At 40.9% G+C, this 18185-nt stretch overlaps 1 protein-coding gene across 4 annotated transcripts in view; it reads right to left on the bottom strand.

The window, feature by feature from the left end:
- The window catches only part of CSDE1 (cold shock domain containing E1), a 37830-nt gene extending 21837 nt beyond the window's left edge, over nucleotides 1–15993 (bottom strand). For 2 of the 4 annotated variants that reach the window (XM_053591738.1, XM_053591737.1), the window contains exons 1-2: nucleotides 15869–15993; nucleotides 5900–6285 (exon numbers count right to left, since the gene is read on the bottom strand). Coding sequence is in view for 2 of the 4 variants with exons in the window: in XM_053591735.1 (XP_053447710.1) it covers nucleotides 1711–1848 (138 nt within the window). In the remaining 2 variants the exon portion in view is untranslated. Of the gene's footprint in view, nucleotides 1–1710; nucleotides 1858–5899; nucleotides 6286–15868 lie in introns of all 4 variants that reach the window. The other 2 variants (XM_053591735.1, XM_053591736.1) reach the window with 2 other exon arrangements.
- Nucleotides 15994–18185: the final 2192 nt, after the last annotated feature.

Below are 18185 nucleotides of genomic sequence, written 5' to 3' on the forward strand. Positions count from 1 at the left end.
TTAATTTAGTTAACAAAACATGTCAGAGGAAACTATTCAGAGGGAAGTGCCCTCATTTATGGTAGAATTTTCACTTATCAGACAAAATACAATTTATGGAATTTAATATTAAAACAAAGCAACATTAGTACAAGCTGTTTGTATGTTAACTTTAAATTACTAAAATAATTTCCAAACAAAGATTAACCAATATGCAAAAGTTTGCAACCCAAAACCATTAACAACACTCCTCTTGAAGGAGTTTGTTGATACTTGTAAAACTTCAGATGACATCTTAATACTATTTGGTAAGCCATGCATCTTGAAGGCATAAAGTTAGTAAAAATTAACACTATAAGCCGTCTATGTAATACTTAAACTAGAAAATGTTAGAACAATGCATGCATGCATAGGTCGTTTAATGGAAAATAATCCAAAATAGTTGGAAAACTTCTGACACAAAAATCCAAAACAGCAAATCTCTTCTTTTTTAAAATGTGCAATACAGGAACACTTAAATATGCCATTCACCTGAAAGAAACCCTTTACCTTTTAGACACTGATGAAATTAATATAATTTCTTTCTCATTCTTTAGTGAAAGAGGAGCTATTTAAATGCAATGTAATGGAATCTCCTTAGGTCATCAAATACTATCACACTGGGTATTTCATTTTACCTTATTTGAGTACAATTATAAAAACAAATTGGTTTGTAAGTTTAAGTGAAACATGAAATAGGACAAAATCCCCAGCAAAGGCTAGGTCTACAATTTACTGTAATAGTGACATTTCCAAATCATTACAATTAATTTTAGATCCCTTTATTAAAATTTTGACTTGTAAGTAGTTTCATTTGAGTGTGAGATGTTGGGCATTATTAATGAAAAGGATGTATTTTTATTAGAAAAAAAATGACTAAAATTGTAGAAAGATTGAAACCAAAGTATGAATAAACAGTATGTTAGATGGTCAAATTAAAGCCACCCCACGTGTGGGGCGGCGCCTGTGGCTCAGTCGGTAGGGCGCCGGCCCCATGTACCGAGGGTGGCGGGTTCAAACCCAGCCCCGGCCAAACTGCAACCAAAAAATAGCCGGGCGTTGTGGTGGACGCCTGTAGTCCCAGCTACTCGGGAGGCTGAGGCAAGAGAATCGCTTAAGCCCAGGAGTTGGAGGTTGCTGTGAGCTGTGTGAGGCCACGGCACTCTACCGAGGGCCATAAAGTGAGACTCTGTCTCTACAAAAAAAAAAAAAAAAAAAAACCACCCCACGTGTTAGGTGGTTCCGTTTTAATTTTCTCAGACTAGCCACTGTTCTGCCTGACTCATTTCATTTTCACAAAGCTCACAAGAAAGTAGTATTATCCGCATTTTACCAATGAGGAAACAGACACAGAGAGGTTAAATGACTTGCCTTTATATTCTGAGATTTAAACTAGGGCTTCTCAAACTTAAGTTACCTGGTGTGCTGGTTAAAAAACAAAATGAGATCGGTTGTATTAGGATTTGAGATTTTCCATTTCTAACAAGATCCTGGCGGTCACGATGCTTCTGATTCCTGGACAGACTTTGAGCTGTCCAGCTCAAGTTGTATTTCAAGATTCAAGGTTAAAGAAATGTTTAGGGAAGTTAGAAAGTCAGGCTGCAGGGCATTTCAACCAAAATGAGTGGCCCTTCTAAGTCATGCTCTCAACACAAAGCAAGATTAGCTGGGATGATTGCTTTCCTGACTTACAGATCTCTGATACATGGGGGTCCTCTTTTGTTTTTTAGTCCCAGATGAGGTAGAAGATGAAGATAAAGGTAAAGAAATTGAAGGAGGGGTTGTAGGAAGGGGATGAGGATCTGATGAAACAGCAGAAACGTTCTCCATCTCAAACAGCTGTGATAACATAGCATAATGTTTATGACTACGATCAAGAACAATTAAATGTACATTTGCCAACCTTTATATTTTCAGATTATTAGGTTGAGCAAAACATAACTCATATTTCTACTGACACAGAAAATAGATAGCATTAACATTTAAAGGTCAAACTGAAATGTATTTTATAAAAGCCTTTAAAGCAATACTATATCATCTGTGATTTTGAAAATACCACAAGGACGCAGGTAGTTGCTAAAATGAAGACTATTTAGCCCAATTTCTCTTCAATGCTGAGCAACTTTAAATAGACTCATTCTAAATCACTGGCTCCTTAAAGTACACACAGGTATTCCAATGGAGCGTGGGAAGAAAATATTGTAATTATTTTTTGCCCAGAGATTAAAAAAAATTAGCTTTTATAAATTTTCACTTTATCTTTACAGGAAAAGCCTTGCTAACTCAGTGACTTTGATGGTCAGATGCAGCACACTACTCAGGTATTCTGAAGAAAGTGAGAACTCAAAAAGAGGTTGCTATTAAAGCCTAAATTTATTTAATTGCTCTCAGCATACTATAGCATAAATATGCCCACTAAGTAGATATAAAATTTAGTCACCTAGCTTAACTACCTTCATGAATAGACAAATGGTTGAAGAACCTCAAATGGGAACAATCTCTTGATTTGAGAGACATTCTATAACTTTGTGTAACTAAAAAAGCCATTTCCACGTTATTTCCTAACAAATCATATTGGGGAAATCAGTTTTACTCCTTTCAGTACCATTATAATTGGCTTGTTCCTAAATAAAAAACTATAACCTAGTTCCAGCTACTCGGAAGGCTGAGGCAAGAGAATCGCCTAAGCCCAGGAGTTGGGAGGTTGCTGTGAGCTATGACACCACAGCACTCTACCGAGGGCAATAAAGTGAGACTCTGTCTTAAAACTAACAAACAAACAAACAAACCCCCCCCCCGCCCCCAACTACAACCTATTGCTTTTAAAATCCCTTCTGTTACAACTGTAATCCCAGCACTTGGAAGGCCAACACAGGCAAATTGCCTGAGCTCACAGGTTCGAGACCAGCCTGAGCCAGAGCGAGATCCCTTCTCTAAAAAATATCTGGGCGTTCTGGCGGGCATCTATAGTCCCAGCTAGTTGGGAGGCTGAGGCAAGAGAATCACTTAAGCCCTAGAGTTTGAGATTGCTGTGAGCTATGATGCCAAAGCACTTTACCAAAGGTGACAAAGTAAGATTGCCTCAAAAAAAAAAGTATACCTTTTTTTGGCAACCTCTGTATATACAACTTAAATGTTTACGTAGCAAACTATGTTCAAAATACAAAGAATAGCCTAAACAAAATGCTCTTCTACTCTAAATCTATTCTTAATTATGTTTGTCAATGAAATGAAAGCTTTAGTCTTGTACCCTTATGAACCATTAACATAAAACTGGACAGTATCAATTATCAATCTGCATTATATTCCTCATGCAACCCAACATAATCCATAACAAAGTCTAAAATTATTTTTTAAAAATAAGATGAGGTAGAAAGAAAAATAAAAAAGGTAAATAGTATAATATACCTTAAAACTGAATTCAGTGTTTATGAAACACAGATAATTTACTTTAATTAATATTACTGGCAGTTTTCAGTTAAGGAATAATTCTGGTCCACAGTAAAGTCATTAATACTATTTCACAATCCTTCAATAAATTGGAAATAAAGATCTAAATGCTTGCAATGAACCTTTTATAAGTGAAATTATTTTCAGTGTTCATTTTATTTGACCTCTGTAGCATTCGATAAAAAGTTCGCTGCCAACTTCTCGAAATTATCTTCTTTGTTGCTTCTTCCTGACCTTCTATTTCATTGAACATTCTCTTCACTGGTGCCTCTTCCTTTAGTACCTACAAACTGATGATTCCTTTCTGAATTCCTTTATTTCTACCCACTTTTGAAAATATGGAAACTAAACATTAGAAAAGAAAAAAATTGTTCTTCATAATCCTACCACCAAAGATAACCAGTGTTTAAACATTCCATACAAGCATATTTCCAACTTTAGATTACAATGTAATAAACACATTATTTCCACAATATATTTTAATTTCAGTAAGTTCCTACCCAACTTCCCTACTCCTGTCAAAAAGGTTTTGAGCCTGGACAAGAGGAAGAGACAGTCCATTCTCTCCAGGCTTATCCTCACATTTAATTGGCCTCCAAGTCCTCATTTCTACTATTAGAACACCTACTATCTACTTTTCCTACTTTTATCTCCCTAATACTCTATATCCTTTTTTTTAACAGTTCTTCCATCCTTAGCCTATCCCTCAAAAGCATCACCAGTTGTCTTTTTTTTTTTTTTTTGAGATATATCACTATCGCCCTGGGTAGAGTACTGTGTGTCACAGCTCACAGCAACCTCAACCTCTTGGGCTTAAGGGATTCTCTTGCCTAGGCCTCCCAAGCAGCTGGGACTACAGGCGCCTGCCACAACACCCAGCTATTTTTTTTTTGTTGTTGTTGTCGTCGTTTAGCAGGCCCAGGCTGGGTTTGAACCCATCAGCTCTGGTGCATGTGGCTGGTGCCCTAACCACTGAGCTACAGGTGCCGAGCCACCAATTTGTCATTTATTTATTCATTTATTTATTTTGGAGACAGAGGCTCAAGCTGTCACCCTGGGTAGAGTCCTGTGGCATCACAGCTTATAGCAACCTCTAAATCCTGGGCTTATGCGATTCTCTTGCCTCAACCTCCCAAGTAGCTGGGACTACAGGCGCCTGCCACAATGCCCGGCTATTTTTTAGTTGCAGCCGTTACTGTTGTTTGGTGGGCCCAGGCTGGATTCGAACCTGCCAGCTCAGGTGTATGTGGCTGGCCCCTTAGCCGCTTGAGTCACAGCACCAAGCCAATTTGTCTCTTAAAGACACACTTCTGGGCTGGGTGTGGTGGCTCACACCTATAATTTTAGCACTGTGGGAGGATCACTTGAGCTCAGGAGTTTAAGACCAGACTAAGCAAGAGCCAAACCCTGAGTTTACTAAAAACAGAAAAGACACACTTCTGAATATCACTTTATAATCTGAAGCAATAAAGGTATTTTACTTTTGGAAAAATAAAATTCATTGAATCCTTTGCTGATAAACACATCTATGGCTCTCCTATAAAGTAAAAAATATTCAGCTCTTTACAATCTGATTCTAGCATGTCTCCCTTTCACTACTCTCCCCATCTGACAAAGCTATATTCTCTATTCTGTTCACAATGGAGTTATTTCAAGACATACCATGTGCTTTCAGGTCTCCCTGCATCTAATTCTGTCATCTCTATACTTCCAACAAAGGCTCTTGTCCCTCATAACAAAGTGCTACTCACCTTTAAATATCCCTTATCTATAGGTTTCTGTATCCTTTTCCTTCCCTCCAAGGGAAATGCTCCTTGTCATATTCTAAGTACCTCTCTGTCAGGTCGTATTAAACTGTGATATTTTATAATAAATTGTTCTAAACCCCAATTCCATTCCTATCTTATTCATTATTGTACGTCAGTACTAGCAATGCCTAACAATACAGAATGCTTGCCAACCAACCATACACAAATATGCACTCTATGCCAGCCAATAGCAAGCATATAGGTAGGTACTGGATGCAAAGCAAGGTAATCCCTCTACAAGTCAACACAGGAGAGGGCAGTACCAAATATTGCCTAGATTTCAAAGATCCCTGTACAAAGACTGCAATGGGTATTTTAAACTGAAACCCTAATTTGTAAACAGTACAGATGAAGCTTCTCTTTCTAAAAGACTGACAAATCAGAAGAGATTTGTTATATGTTGATATAATCTTACATTAAAAAAACCCAGTTTTGGCCATAAATATCATTCATATCTAGTAAGAGACACTAAGTCAATTTAGTGGTGATATTTTCATACATAGTTAAGAATAAAAAAATTGTTTTTGGAATACCTTCAGAAGAGAATAGATAAAGATTTCCTATCTGACCAAAATAATTACGAAATCCAGAATTATTGATTCTTAATAAGAGTACAAACATACCTCGCAGTGATAACCAAATATTGCACTTTCAGTAGTATTTGCTGATTCTTCTTTTTCAGCACACGTTTCAAAGGATGAAAGTTGCTAGTATTAAAAAAAGAGCGAGAGAAAATGATCTACCAAGCTAATAAAGAATACAACTGCTGCTGCACCGGGCAATCTCACAGTACAGCACTGAAGAAAACAAAGACTACTAGCAGCGTTGGGAAGTGCTCTTTCAAAGCTGTTGAGTAGGCACAAACTTCTTGTTTCAGATCAAGTGTTGTGTCTTCAACTTAAGTGTACTCTTCTTTGGTCTTGTTGGTTGTTACGAGGTTTGTTCCTTGCCTGATCTGAACTTGAAGCAGCAGTTTCAGGTGGTAAAGTCTGTTCTGTTACACTTCATACTAGAGATAAAAAAAATGAAGACAATAAGTATAACATATGAAAGAATGAGGGGGCGGCGCCTGTGGCTCAGTTGGTAAGGCGCCGGCCCCATATACCGAGGGTGGTGGGTTCAAACCCGGCCCCGGCTGAACTGCAACCAAAAAATAGCCGGGCGTTGTGGTGGGCGCCTGTAGTCCCAGCTACTCGGGAGGCTGAGGCAAGAGAATCGCTTAAGCCCAGGAGTTGGAGGTTGCTGTGAGCTGTGTGATGCCATGGCTCTCTACCAAGGGCCATAAAGTAAGACTCTGTCTCTACAAAAAAAAAAAAAAAAGAATGAGGGATGGAGGGTGGGAAGGACAAACTCATTTCACTAATTTAGAATCACAGGTCAAGCAAGTTATATGCAGGAAACTTGGAAGCACATCAGTTTGGTATTATATGAGTACTCTCTGAAGTACTACAACTACCACTTTGATATCACATACACACGATCCCAAATTATTCCACAATCCTTACTGACCTCCTACCCCAAATAAGCTCAAAGTTATATAGCATATTTAATTTAATAAAACATTTTATAAGTATCTAGCACTATGTCAGATTTTGTGGAAAATATAAAAGAAGTTTCTGCTATCAGAGTGTTCACAATTTTGCCGAAATGACAAGAGTTATACATGGAGGCTTGGTGCCTGTAGGTCAGTGGTTAGGGCACCGGCCACATACACCAGGGCTGGTGGGTTCAAACCTGGCCTAGGCCTGCCAAACAACGACAACTATAAGAAAAAAAAACAATAGCCAGCCGCTGTGGCAGGTGCCTGTAGTCCCAGTTACTTGGGAGGCTAAGGCAAGAGAATTGCTTAAGCTCAAGAGTTTAAGGTTGCTGTGAGCTGTGACGTCACAGCACTCTACTGAGGGGGAGCGATATAGTGAGACTGTCTCAAACAAAAAAAAAAAAAAAAGTTATACATGGAGAAAAACCAGAACACAGGACAAAATGCCAAAAGTTAATTTGCTCAACTAGTATCTGCATATCTACTATATTACTACTATACTAGAAACACTTACTGTTTATTCACCACTGTATGCACATCAAGCAACATGGCAAACACAGAAGGCTTTTAAGAGGTGAAGTTGAAACTGAACCTGGAAAACTGGGCAGAATTTTAGGAGAAAGAAAATAGCTGACTATTCTAAGCATGAACATAAGCCAAGCCAGAATATGTCACTAATTTCTAAGTTCCTTGAGAGTACTGACCATGTATTACATGATTTTCTAAGCCTAGTTACAAGTGAAGTTTTCTGCATGAATGACTGTAGCAGCAAGTGTGGCTTGTTGCTTCAGAGAAAATCAATAGACCAGCCTGGCTAAACCAGAGGTCTGGGTTAAAGTGAAATGGGATACGTGGTGTGACAGGTGTACTAGGGGCAGATTATGAAGCATTTCAATTTGATACAACAGGAAACAGAAAGCCTTTGTTTTCAATCAAAGTTGTATTAAGTCCTGAAATCTTATGGGAGATGACTTAGTAAAGGAAACAAATCTCATTTGTACTATTATAGTAAGTAGATGAGAAATGTCTATAGAAGAGAAATGAAATATATTTACAAATAACAATGCTTTATATTAGTTATAAAATAAATGATCATTTTGCACTGACTCAAATGTTAGTAAATGACTATTAACTAAAATGATTTATGGGGGAGAACAGGTGGACATGCCAAGAGATAAGATAATATATTTGAAAAACATGAGAAATATGAATGACTATCAAGTGAAAGGTCAGAGCTGGTATACAGTTTAGACCAGAAGAGCTCAATTCCAATCACTGATTCTAGTAAATACCATGGACAAATTACTTAACCTTCTGTAGGTTACAGTTTCCTCACATGCAAAATGAAAAAAACTCAGTAAGAGATGATCTATTTTCTATGTCTAACATCCCATGACTTTATATATACATATGGGTGTGTGTATATGTATATATATATATATATATATATGTATTTTTTTTTTTTTAAGACAGTCATATTTGGTTGCCCTGGGGATGAGTGCCATGGCGTCATCATAGCTCAAACCTTAGACTCCTGGGCTCAAGTGATCCTCATGTTTCAGCTTCCCAAATAGCTGGAACTACTGGCACCTGTCACAAGCCCAGCTAGTTTTTCTATTTTTAGTAGAGACCAAGTCTCGCTGTTGCTCAGGCTGGTCTCAAACTCCTGTACTCAAGCAATCTACCAGCCTGCGCCTCCCGGAGTGGTAGAATTACAGGCATGAGCCACGGCACCCTTTTACTTCTAATTTCAAATGTTACACTTGTCTGATCTTTCAACTTTATTTAGATCATTCTCTTATTACCCAGACTGGTTATGTCTAACAGCAACAGTTCTCAAATCACTTGGGAGGCACTAAAAAATACTTAATGGGCTCAGCGCCTGTGGCTCAAGCGGCTAAGGCGCCAGCCACAGACATCTGACCTGGCGGGTTCAAACCCAGCCCAGGCCCGCCCAACAATGATGGCTGCAACCAAAAAAAAAAAAAAAATAGCCGGGCGTTGTGGCAGACACCTGTAGTCCCAGCTACTTGGGAGGCGGAGGCAAGGAGAATCGCTTGAGCCCAGGAGTTAGAGGTAGCTGCGAGCTGTGATGCCATAGCACTCTATCCAGGGCAGCACTATACCCGGGGCGACAGCTTGAGGCTCTGTCTCAAAACAACAACAACAAAACTTAACCAGACATGATGGCTCACTCCTGTAATCCTAGCACTGTGGGAGGCTGAGGTGGGAGCACTGCTTGAGGCCAGGAATTCAAGACCAGCCTGGGCAAGACCCTATCTCTACAAAAAATTGAAAAAATTAGCAGGGCAGAGTGGCACGTGCCAGTAGTCCCAGCTACTTGGGAAGGTGAGGCAGAAAAATCACATGTAGCCGGGCGTTGTGGTCCCAGCTTCTTGGGAGACTAAGGCAAGAGAATCGCCTAAGCCCAGGAGTTGGAGGTTGCTGTGAGCTGTGTGACGCCACGGCACTCTACCGATGGCGATAAAGTGAGACTCTGTCTCTACAAAAGAAAAAAAAAAGAAAAATCACTTGTAGCGTAGGAGTTTGACACTGGACACCAGAGTCAGACTGTTTTAAAAACCAAACAAAAAAACCCATTTATGCCCAGTTTCCACACAGAGTAATATAACTGGCTTGAGGTACAATTGACCACTTCTTTAATTATGGTGATTCTTCCCTTTCCATATCCATACCTAGCCCTGGAAACTGTATTAATAATCTGCTTCAAAGTATCTTTTGTCTCCATATGTTATTCTCAAGGACATATTTTAGCCCAGATATCTGATACACCAATTTCCAGTGTTACCCTTTCCATCTTCTGTCACACAAGGCCACCAGACTGACGCCACCAAAAATTCCAATTTCATGTAATTTCCCCTAACATCTTCAGTTATTTTTTCCAGGACCCTAAATGGGAGGTTCTTAATCCTGACTACCCATCCAACTCTAACAACCCACCAACCTTAAAAATTCCCACACAGATTCTAAATTTATTTAATTAACACTATAGGTTAATTCCCTACATTGGTATATTGTCTTTACCCTCTACCCCAAAGATGTTCTCTGACATGCAGCCTGTGTTAAGAACATCTCTCTTATACCTTTCTGTCTTTTTATTTTTTTCTGCTTTCTAGTTCTTCTAGTTAGGTCCATTCCCTCCCCTAATCCTTAGATACAACTCTCAGGAGTTGTATCTACCTTTGCTCACAAAGGTCTTCACATACAAAAAATATAACTGTTCTATAACTGTATAACTGTTCTATCTTCAAGATGACAAAAAAAGTCTTTCTTGACTATTCCAGCAGAAACGCATTTTTTTTTTTTTTTTTGAGACACAAGTCTCAACCTGTCATACTGGGTAGAGTACAGTGGCGTCAAAGCTCACAGCAACCTCAAACAATTGGGCTCAAGCGATTCTCTTGCCTCAGCCTCCCAAGAAGCTGGGACTACAGGCGCCCGCCACAACACCCAGCTATTTCTTAGTTGTAGTTGTCATCGTTGTTTGGCAGGCCCGGGTTGGATTTGAACCTGCCAGCTCCGGTGTATGTGGCTGGCGCCCCAGCCACTGAGCCACAGGCGCCAATCTGCACTACCTTCTTAATTCCCACTAAGTGGGGCAATAGTATCTACTGCCTGCATCAATCCTTTTGGTATCAAATCATTGCCATGCTTTATTTCATGTTTATGTATCATGTTTCTCCATTTATATTTCAATTTTTTTTTTTTGAGACAGAGCCTCAAGCTGTCACCCTGGGTAGAGTACTGTGACATCACAGCTCACAGCAACCTCAAACTCCTGGGCTCAAACGATTCTCCTGCCTCCGCCTCCCAAGTAGCTGTGACTACAAGGCGCCCGCCACAACACTTGGCTATTTTTTGGTTGCAGCTGTCATTGTTGTTTGGCGGGCTGGGGCTGGATTCGAACCAGCCAGCTCAAGTGTATGTGGCTGGCGCCTCAGCCGCTTAAGCCACAAGCACCGAGCCTGTATTTCAAATTTCTGAGAGGTAAAGTCATTTATTGCCTTTTTTTTTTTTTGGAGATAGAGTCTCACTATGTCACCCTCTGTAGAGTATGCTGGCATCATAGCTCACAGCAACTTCAAACTCTAGGGCTCAAATGATTCTCTTGCCTCCGGACCAGCTGGGACTACAGGCGCCTGCCACAATTTTTTAGAGACAGGGTCTCGCTCTAGCTTAGGCTGGTCTCCAACTCGTGAGCTCAAGCAATGTTGTCCCAGAGTGCTCAGATTACAGGCATTGAGCCACTGCAGCCGCCCGAAGTCATTTATTTCTTTATGACAGCCTCTTTTAGCACCTAACCAAGTGCTGCTATAAACCATCACAAAGCAGAAATATAGTAAAAAGGTAGTTAATCCATATGTAAAAAGGACACAATTAAAGTGCCGACAGTCCTACTGTATGAAGTCTTAATTATCCACTCAAAAAATAACAGCATCTTCTTTAAAAAATACAAATGTATGATTTTACCTTAATAACTGTGTCTATTTATGAACTCAACTCAAGAATAAAGATAAGATTGTGTGTATGGGGAAAACAATTTATCTTAAAAATCTTGAACTGGATTAATCCAATCTTAGGGTGTTGTATTGAGAACTATCAAGCCTATCATGCAGTAACACAGATATGAGACTTACAGAATCTAAACTATGGAGTACTGTGGGGCCAGTCTTGGTCTCTAATGAAGCCATATTAGGATCTAGAAAAGCTCAAACTAAACTACCAACAATCATGAATAATTGAGAGTGGTTGAATTAGTATCTTCACAGCTATGAGATTTCTATAATTAACTAGTATTTTCCAATCAAATGAACACTTATTGAAGGTCTTCGAGGTATTAGTCAGGCTTTTAATAAAATTCCTTATCCACTCATGCCAGATTAACAGTCACTGGAGGTACTGACACCTTATTTTGCCTTAACTCTGAAGTTAAGTGCATCTCTCTTCCTCTCTTCAAAAAGCTAGAAATGTAAGTCACAAAAAAATCTAGGGCACTAATCAAAAAACTAGGAGATAATTTAAAAATGAATCTAAGAATCCCCCTGATTACTAAGTAATCAACTTTTTCATTTGCTTAGCATGAAAACAGTATCATTATTATATTAACTATGTTGATTCAGTAGTTAAAGCTTATTCCTTTACTTGAACTGAATCCAAATGGTTATTCCCTACCATCACCTGTCTTAAAATTACCCCACCTGTTTTATTTATATATTTATTTATTGAGACAGAGCCTCAAGCTGTCACCCTGGGTCGAGTGCCATGGCATCACAGCTCACAGCAACCTCCAACTCTTGGGCTCAAGCAAGTCTCCTGCCTCTGCCTCCCAAGTAGCTGGGACTACAGGCGCCCACCACAGCGCTTGGCTAGTTTTTGGTTGGAGCTGTCACTGTTTGGCGGGCCCCGGGTTGGATTCGAACCCGCCAGCTCAGGTATATGTGGCTGGTGCCTTAGCTGCTTGAGCCACCCCACCTGTTTTATTTACTGCCTCCCCCCAGTTCACTGCTTTACTTCAAAGGCTTAACAGAAGCCAGGCATATTGTAGGCACTAAATTAATATTAATACATGTTAAACTAATACATTCATGTGGAAGTAATCCATCTAAAATGTAATGATGGCTCGGCACAGTGGCTAACGACTGTAATCCTAGCATTCTGGGAAGCTGAGGCCGATGGATTACCTGAGCTCAAGAGTTTGAGACCAGCCTGAGCAAAGCAAGACCTCATCTCTACAAACAGAAAAACTAGCCAGGTTGCTATGGTAAGCACCTGTCTTTGCAGCTACTTGAGGCTGAGACTAGAGGATTGCTTGAGTTCAGGAGTTTGAGGTTGTTGGGAGTTACAACACCACAGCACTCAACTCCCAAGTGAATAGGTGAGACTCCGTCCCAGCAACAAAAACATATCACACTATCTAGTGTTAACATTTTGACAAATTATTTTCAAAGTATGTATAGCATCCACTTGGGGGGAGAATGTTAATGAAAGGCTAGTCTACAAATATTTCTCTACCTAACTTCCCCAAGACCCACGTGGGTAGCAATAGTATTGAAAAGATTCTCTATGGTCTGACATTTCACTGAATACCAACCATACTTAAAAAGTCGATTATGAATAACATTCTTGCCTGAACTTCACAGTTCATATTTCTTGATGTATTAACTTAAGTTCAAGCATAACTTACATAACCGAAGTACCTAACAGGTTTTAATGCACTTTTACATTGGGATCTAAGGTAAATGATAATGTGTAGATAATTAACCAAATTAAGACAATCAAAGTCATCACATGTTGAATGGAAATAAAAGAATATCAAATTTATGCAACTATCTTCTACATGTTTGGTAGTAACAATCAGGCTGGGTTGTTAATTACCTCAACAGCTACTGAGAGAAATTATCTATCACATAACTGCTTACATAGACACTAATACTTTGAAATAGAACAAATGCCAGTGGAAGATGCTGAGTAAGTCCTTCAGACACATCAGAAAACAGATCAACGCTGTCTAGCAGTAATGCAGTGGTAAATAAGCCACATAGATAATTTAAAATTTCTAGTAATCATAAAGTAAAAAGAACAGATGAAATTAATTTTAATTAAATGTCTTATTCAACCAAAGTATATCCAAAATATTACCACTGTCCGCAGGTAATCAATATAAAACCTTAAGATTTTTACATTCCTGGAAATTTTATATAATTTTACAATTACAGCACCTTTCAATTCAGACTAACACTTCAAGTACACAACAGTCACATGTGGCTAAAAAGTAGGCAGTATCTCAACGCTTATAGTACTGAAATGGAGAAGGAAAAGTGCAAATAATTTTGTGGCTGTGGCTACAAACCAACGGATAGCCTACATGTGCAATGTGAGGAAACTGCTGATTAGTTTATTTCAACTAAACACTAATGTTTTATCTCAGCATAAAAAGAGATGTTTTTAACTAGGTATTCACACATGCAAGTGGGAAATATTCTAACATCAAGACAAAGGAATTCCTAAAATCCTGATTGGGCAGAAAGCATGTAACTGTAAGTCACCCTCACCACAGCAGTTTCACCATTTAAGAAAAGGTTAAAACAGTAAATTTTATGTTACATATATTTTAGCACAATTTAAAACAAAGAAAGGATGGCCTCTACATCATGTGTTTTATGTGTATGTGTGTGTAAAACCAGTAGATAAAGGACCGCATGTTATCTTTCAAATTAATTTTGATTTGCTAAGGAATTTACCAGATTTTTCAACTATTCTCTTACACAAAGGTGACACTTGTTAAGTCAGAACGTATTTACAAAAAGGGAAAACTTATCTTCTGTGCCTCAAATACTTTTTAACTCAGCTGCTATAAATACTCATCACCATGGTAAACATCCAGAGCAGCTGCAAAACCATTCAAACTACTACCATCCTTTTATTTCGGTCCTGGGGCTAACAGGAAATAGAAACAAGGTCGAATATTTATCTAGTTTTTAGGATTTAGGTATATACCTATTCAAGAATGTAAACTCCCTCCTTACCCACACCAAGGATACTCTATCTGTTAGTACCAAAAGAACACTCAAGTATGTAGTATATTTCCCCTCAATGTATGAGACTGTTTTGCCTTCTAGTAACTTGAAATGAAAATTGCTCAGCATTTGGGTATAGAATAGCTTTAGTGGGCTCTGATTCGGAACTTAACATTTTAAAAAAGTAAGTTGGTGGTTCTGGCTGAGGATTGCCAGTCTCGGCCAGAACCTACAATTCAACTCACCTTAAAATTCAACTCAATTTAAGCCTCTCAAAAGAAATAGATTTAATTATCACAGTGCTTTTGAACATCCCCGCTCCGCCCTGTAACTGTTTAAAAAGCACCACATTCTTCCATTCATGGTGCAAAAATAAGAATTTGCCCAATGTTAATTTTTTTTGCATGGTGAAGCCTATTTAGGGACCGACCTTTCCGTGCCTCACCTGTGAGCAGCCATCTGGGTGTTTGAGGGAAAATCTTAAAGCAAAAGAACCGTGGCAGTACGATTTCACACTGATAAAATACTGGATGGTAAAAACCTTGAAAATGTCTCTTGACTGGAGGTTCTAAAAAACTAACCCTTCATAAAATGACGAAGCCAAGCCGTTGCACAATATAGGCCAGCCGCTGGCACCATGAGAGAGCCAGAGTAGGTGGTAGGGAAGACACCACTTGATTCTCACAGCGCACGCCCTTTCCCCAAGACACAGAGAGGTGAGAGCCACGTGCCTAAACGATTACAAGCTGGTTCCCTTTCTCAAGTAGCTCAGAGGGAGGGGGCGAAAGCAGAAAACTGGTTAAGAACTAGCTCTAGGGGCTGGAAGCAAGGATGCCAATTCCGCCGCACTACTGTGCCAGATGTGGCTACAGAAAGGAAGCGTTTCTAAGCACTTCCCCTATAAAGAGTGGGGTCTCGGTCCATACACAAAGAAGGCGCCACTGCCGCACTGCGCTCTGGTACTCGTAGTCAGATCCCCAAGCAGATGACAGCCAGGAAACTATAAGGTCCAGAGTCACAGTAGGCCCCTCGCCTCTGTCTCTGGCTTTTCCAGCCTCACACAAAGGACCGCGCCACCACCCCCCTCGCCCCGCCCGCCGGGACTTGTAGTTCCCGTTTCCCTCGCCAAGCCGCAGAGGAGGAAGCGGCCAGACTACAACTCCCAGCAGCCTCCGCGCCCGAGCCCCGCACCCTCTGCCTCCATCTTGGCTGCGGTCGGAGCCTCCATTTTCGCTCCCTCCCCCCACTTTAGTCACCACCACCACTACTACCACGCGCGCCGCGCTGGCCTCAACTCCTTGCTTCGGTCTGCGGCCTGAGGTGAGGCCCAGACGGTTGAACAAGGGATGGATGAAAAAGCCTGCGATAGGGACTTTCAGGGTGCGATCTTCTCTATCCGGAGCTCTAGAGGTGCCCACCTTGACTCAGAAGTCTTTCCCGTTAGTCTTGGTCTTCTCATCCGCCCTTAGCTTAGCCTCTTGCTACTCTCAAGAGGACCCTGAGGTTGTACTCACCCCAACAGCTCAGCGCCCCCTCTCCAGCGCCGCCATAAGCAGCACGGCCCGGTACGTAGGAATAAATCTCGCTTCTCTCGCGAGAGTTGCTGGCTTCGAGCGCGTGCACGGGAAAGGAGGCAGCGTACTCCTAATACGCTTGCGCACCAGAGCTGAGTGACGGCAATCAGTGCGCTGCGCTTAACCACAACCAAGATGGTGGCTATGTTCTCCTATATTCCTTGGCGGGTGTGCTGCGGAAAAAGCAATGTCTGTGTTTACTGACGCCTCTGGGATGCTAGGGGTGGGGTCCTTTAGACATCTATAATTTTTGCAACTGTGACTATGCTTTAGGCCGCGAGACTGAGGTAAAACTTGAGGGCGAACAATTCTGAGGGCATATCTAAGAATGTCTTTTTAAAAAGATTTCTCTTTCGAGCGATAATGCACAAGTTCTCAAACTCCAGTTTCTTCTCAAAATGCGAACATGTTTTCTTATGTGTACTACATTAGAATGGTATTAATTAGTATAAAGTCAGGACTTTAGCAATGTAATTGGGAAATCGAAGTGAGACCTTTGTCATCCACAAACTATATAGTTTGCAACAGATGGACAAGGGTCAGCAGGGCTGCATAAAGCACTAGCAAGAAAAAACAAAACAAAACACCCCCAGCTTCTTTCAATTGAATTTTCTGGCTATCAGAAGGTATTCGTAGTGTATCAGGTAATCAAAGAGACTGAATCAGTGAATAAAAGGTTCCAATCGGGGCAAAGGGATGATTCATCCAATGGGGGAAAAGAAGAGGAAAATAGTTAAACCAGGCCACAGAATAGTTCAATGAATTGTCTCTTCTCAAGAAATAGAACATGCTCCCGTGGAGAAAGGACTACTAAGGGATACTTTTCACAGATTCAGTGGCTCTCTGACATGGAAGTAATACAGGATTCCACCACTTAGGGCTAGACAGGGAGCCCCCCATTCTCTAGGCCCAGGTGAGCTCAGAAGTCAGACCCCAATTTCTAGGTACAAGCAGACTGCCTTTTTCCGGACACACCCGCTGGACTCTGATGAGATCATGAACAAAGCAGCCTGTGATGGTTTTTTGGGTGGTTCCACCTTGGGTAAGAGCACACACCTTAATCCTTTTAAGGGACAAAGATTGTAAAGGACCAACTGCCAGCAGCGTGTAATCCTCTAGACTTAAGACCCCTAGATAAAAGAGCCCAGGAGGAGACTCCCAAGGGAGTTCTTCAGTTCTTTCCCCCTCCCAGAAGCTCTGGTGCTTTTTACTTTTTCTGTATTCTTTTCTAACTTACAATATAAGTCCTGTCTTGGGCGGCGCCTGTGGCTCAAGGAGTAGGGCGCCGGTCCCATATGCCGGGGGTGGCAGGTTCAAACCCAGCCCCGGCCAAAAAAAAAAAAAAATAATAATAATAAAATAAAAAAATAAAAGTCTTGTCTTACTGGCTCGGTGCCTCCGGGTCCAGCAGCTAAGGCGCCAGCCACATACACCTGAGATGGTGGGTTCGAATCCAGCCCAGGCCTGCCAAACAACACTGCTGGCTGCAGCCAAAAAATAGCTGAGCGTTGTGGCAGGCGCCTGTAGTCCCAGCTACTTGGGAGGCGGAGGCAGGAGAATCGCTTGAGCCTAGGGGTTGGAGGTTGCTGTGAGCTGTGATATTACAGCACTCTACCCAGGGCGACTGCTTGAGGCTCGGTCTCAAAAAAAAAAAAAAGGTCCTGTCTTACTACTGATCTGTGGTTGGTGGGTTCATTCTTAGAATCCCCGAGACCACTGACCTACTGAAGAGTGAAATTCTGGTATCGGAAGTATTGGATAAATTATACTTACTGTCTTGAGAAGTTTCACTTTGTTGCCCTCAGTAGAGTCCTGTGGCGTCACAGCTCACAGCAACCTCCCACTCCTGGGCTTAGGCCATTCTCTTGCCTCAGCCTCTGGAGTAGCTGGGACTACAGGCACCCGCCAGAACACCTAGCTATTTTTTTGTTGCAGTTTGGCCCAGGCCGGGTTCAAATCTGCCACCCTCCGTATATGGGCCTGGCGCCCTACCCACTGAGCCACAGGCGCCGCCTCCCCACCCCCCATTTTTCGATTTCAACAAGTTTATTCATTGGTATGTGTGATTACTAGGAAGTAGACAGTAGTAAAGAAAAATGACGTGGATGATCCTGTCTGTCTTTAAGGAACTTTCAGTCTAGCATCAGTAAATGGTACACAAAAGCAAATCTAAACATACACACTGGAGTTAAGTGCAATGAAGGAAAGATGCACAGAATTAGGTACCATATAACCTATTCTGAGCAAATCACCTTGA

Source organism: Nycticebus coucang, chromosome 5, assembly GCF_027406575.1.
Source record: "Nycticebus coucang isolate mNycCou1 chromosome 5, mNycCou1.pri, whole genome shotgun sequence".
Classification (NCBI taxonomy): domain Eukaryota; kingdom Metazoa; phylum Chordata; class Mammalia; order Primates; family Lorisidae; genus Nycticebus; species Nycticebus coucang.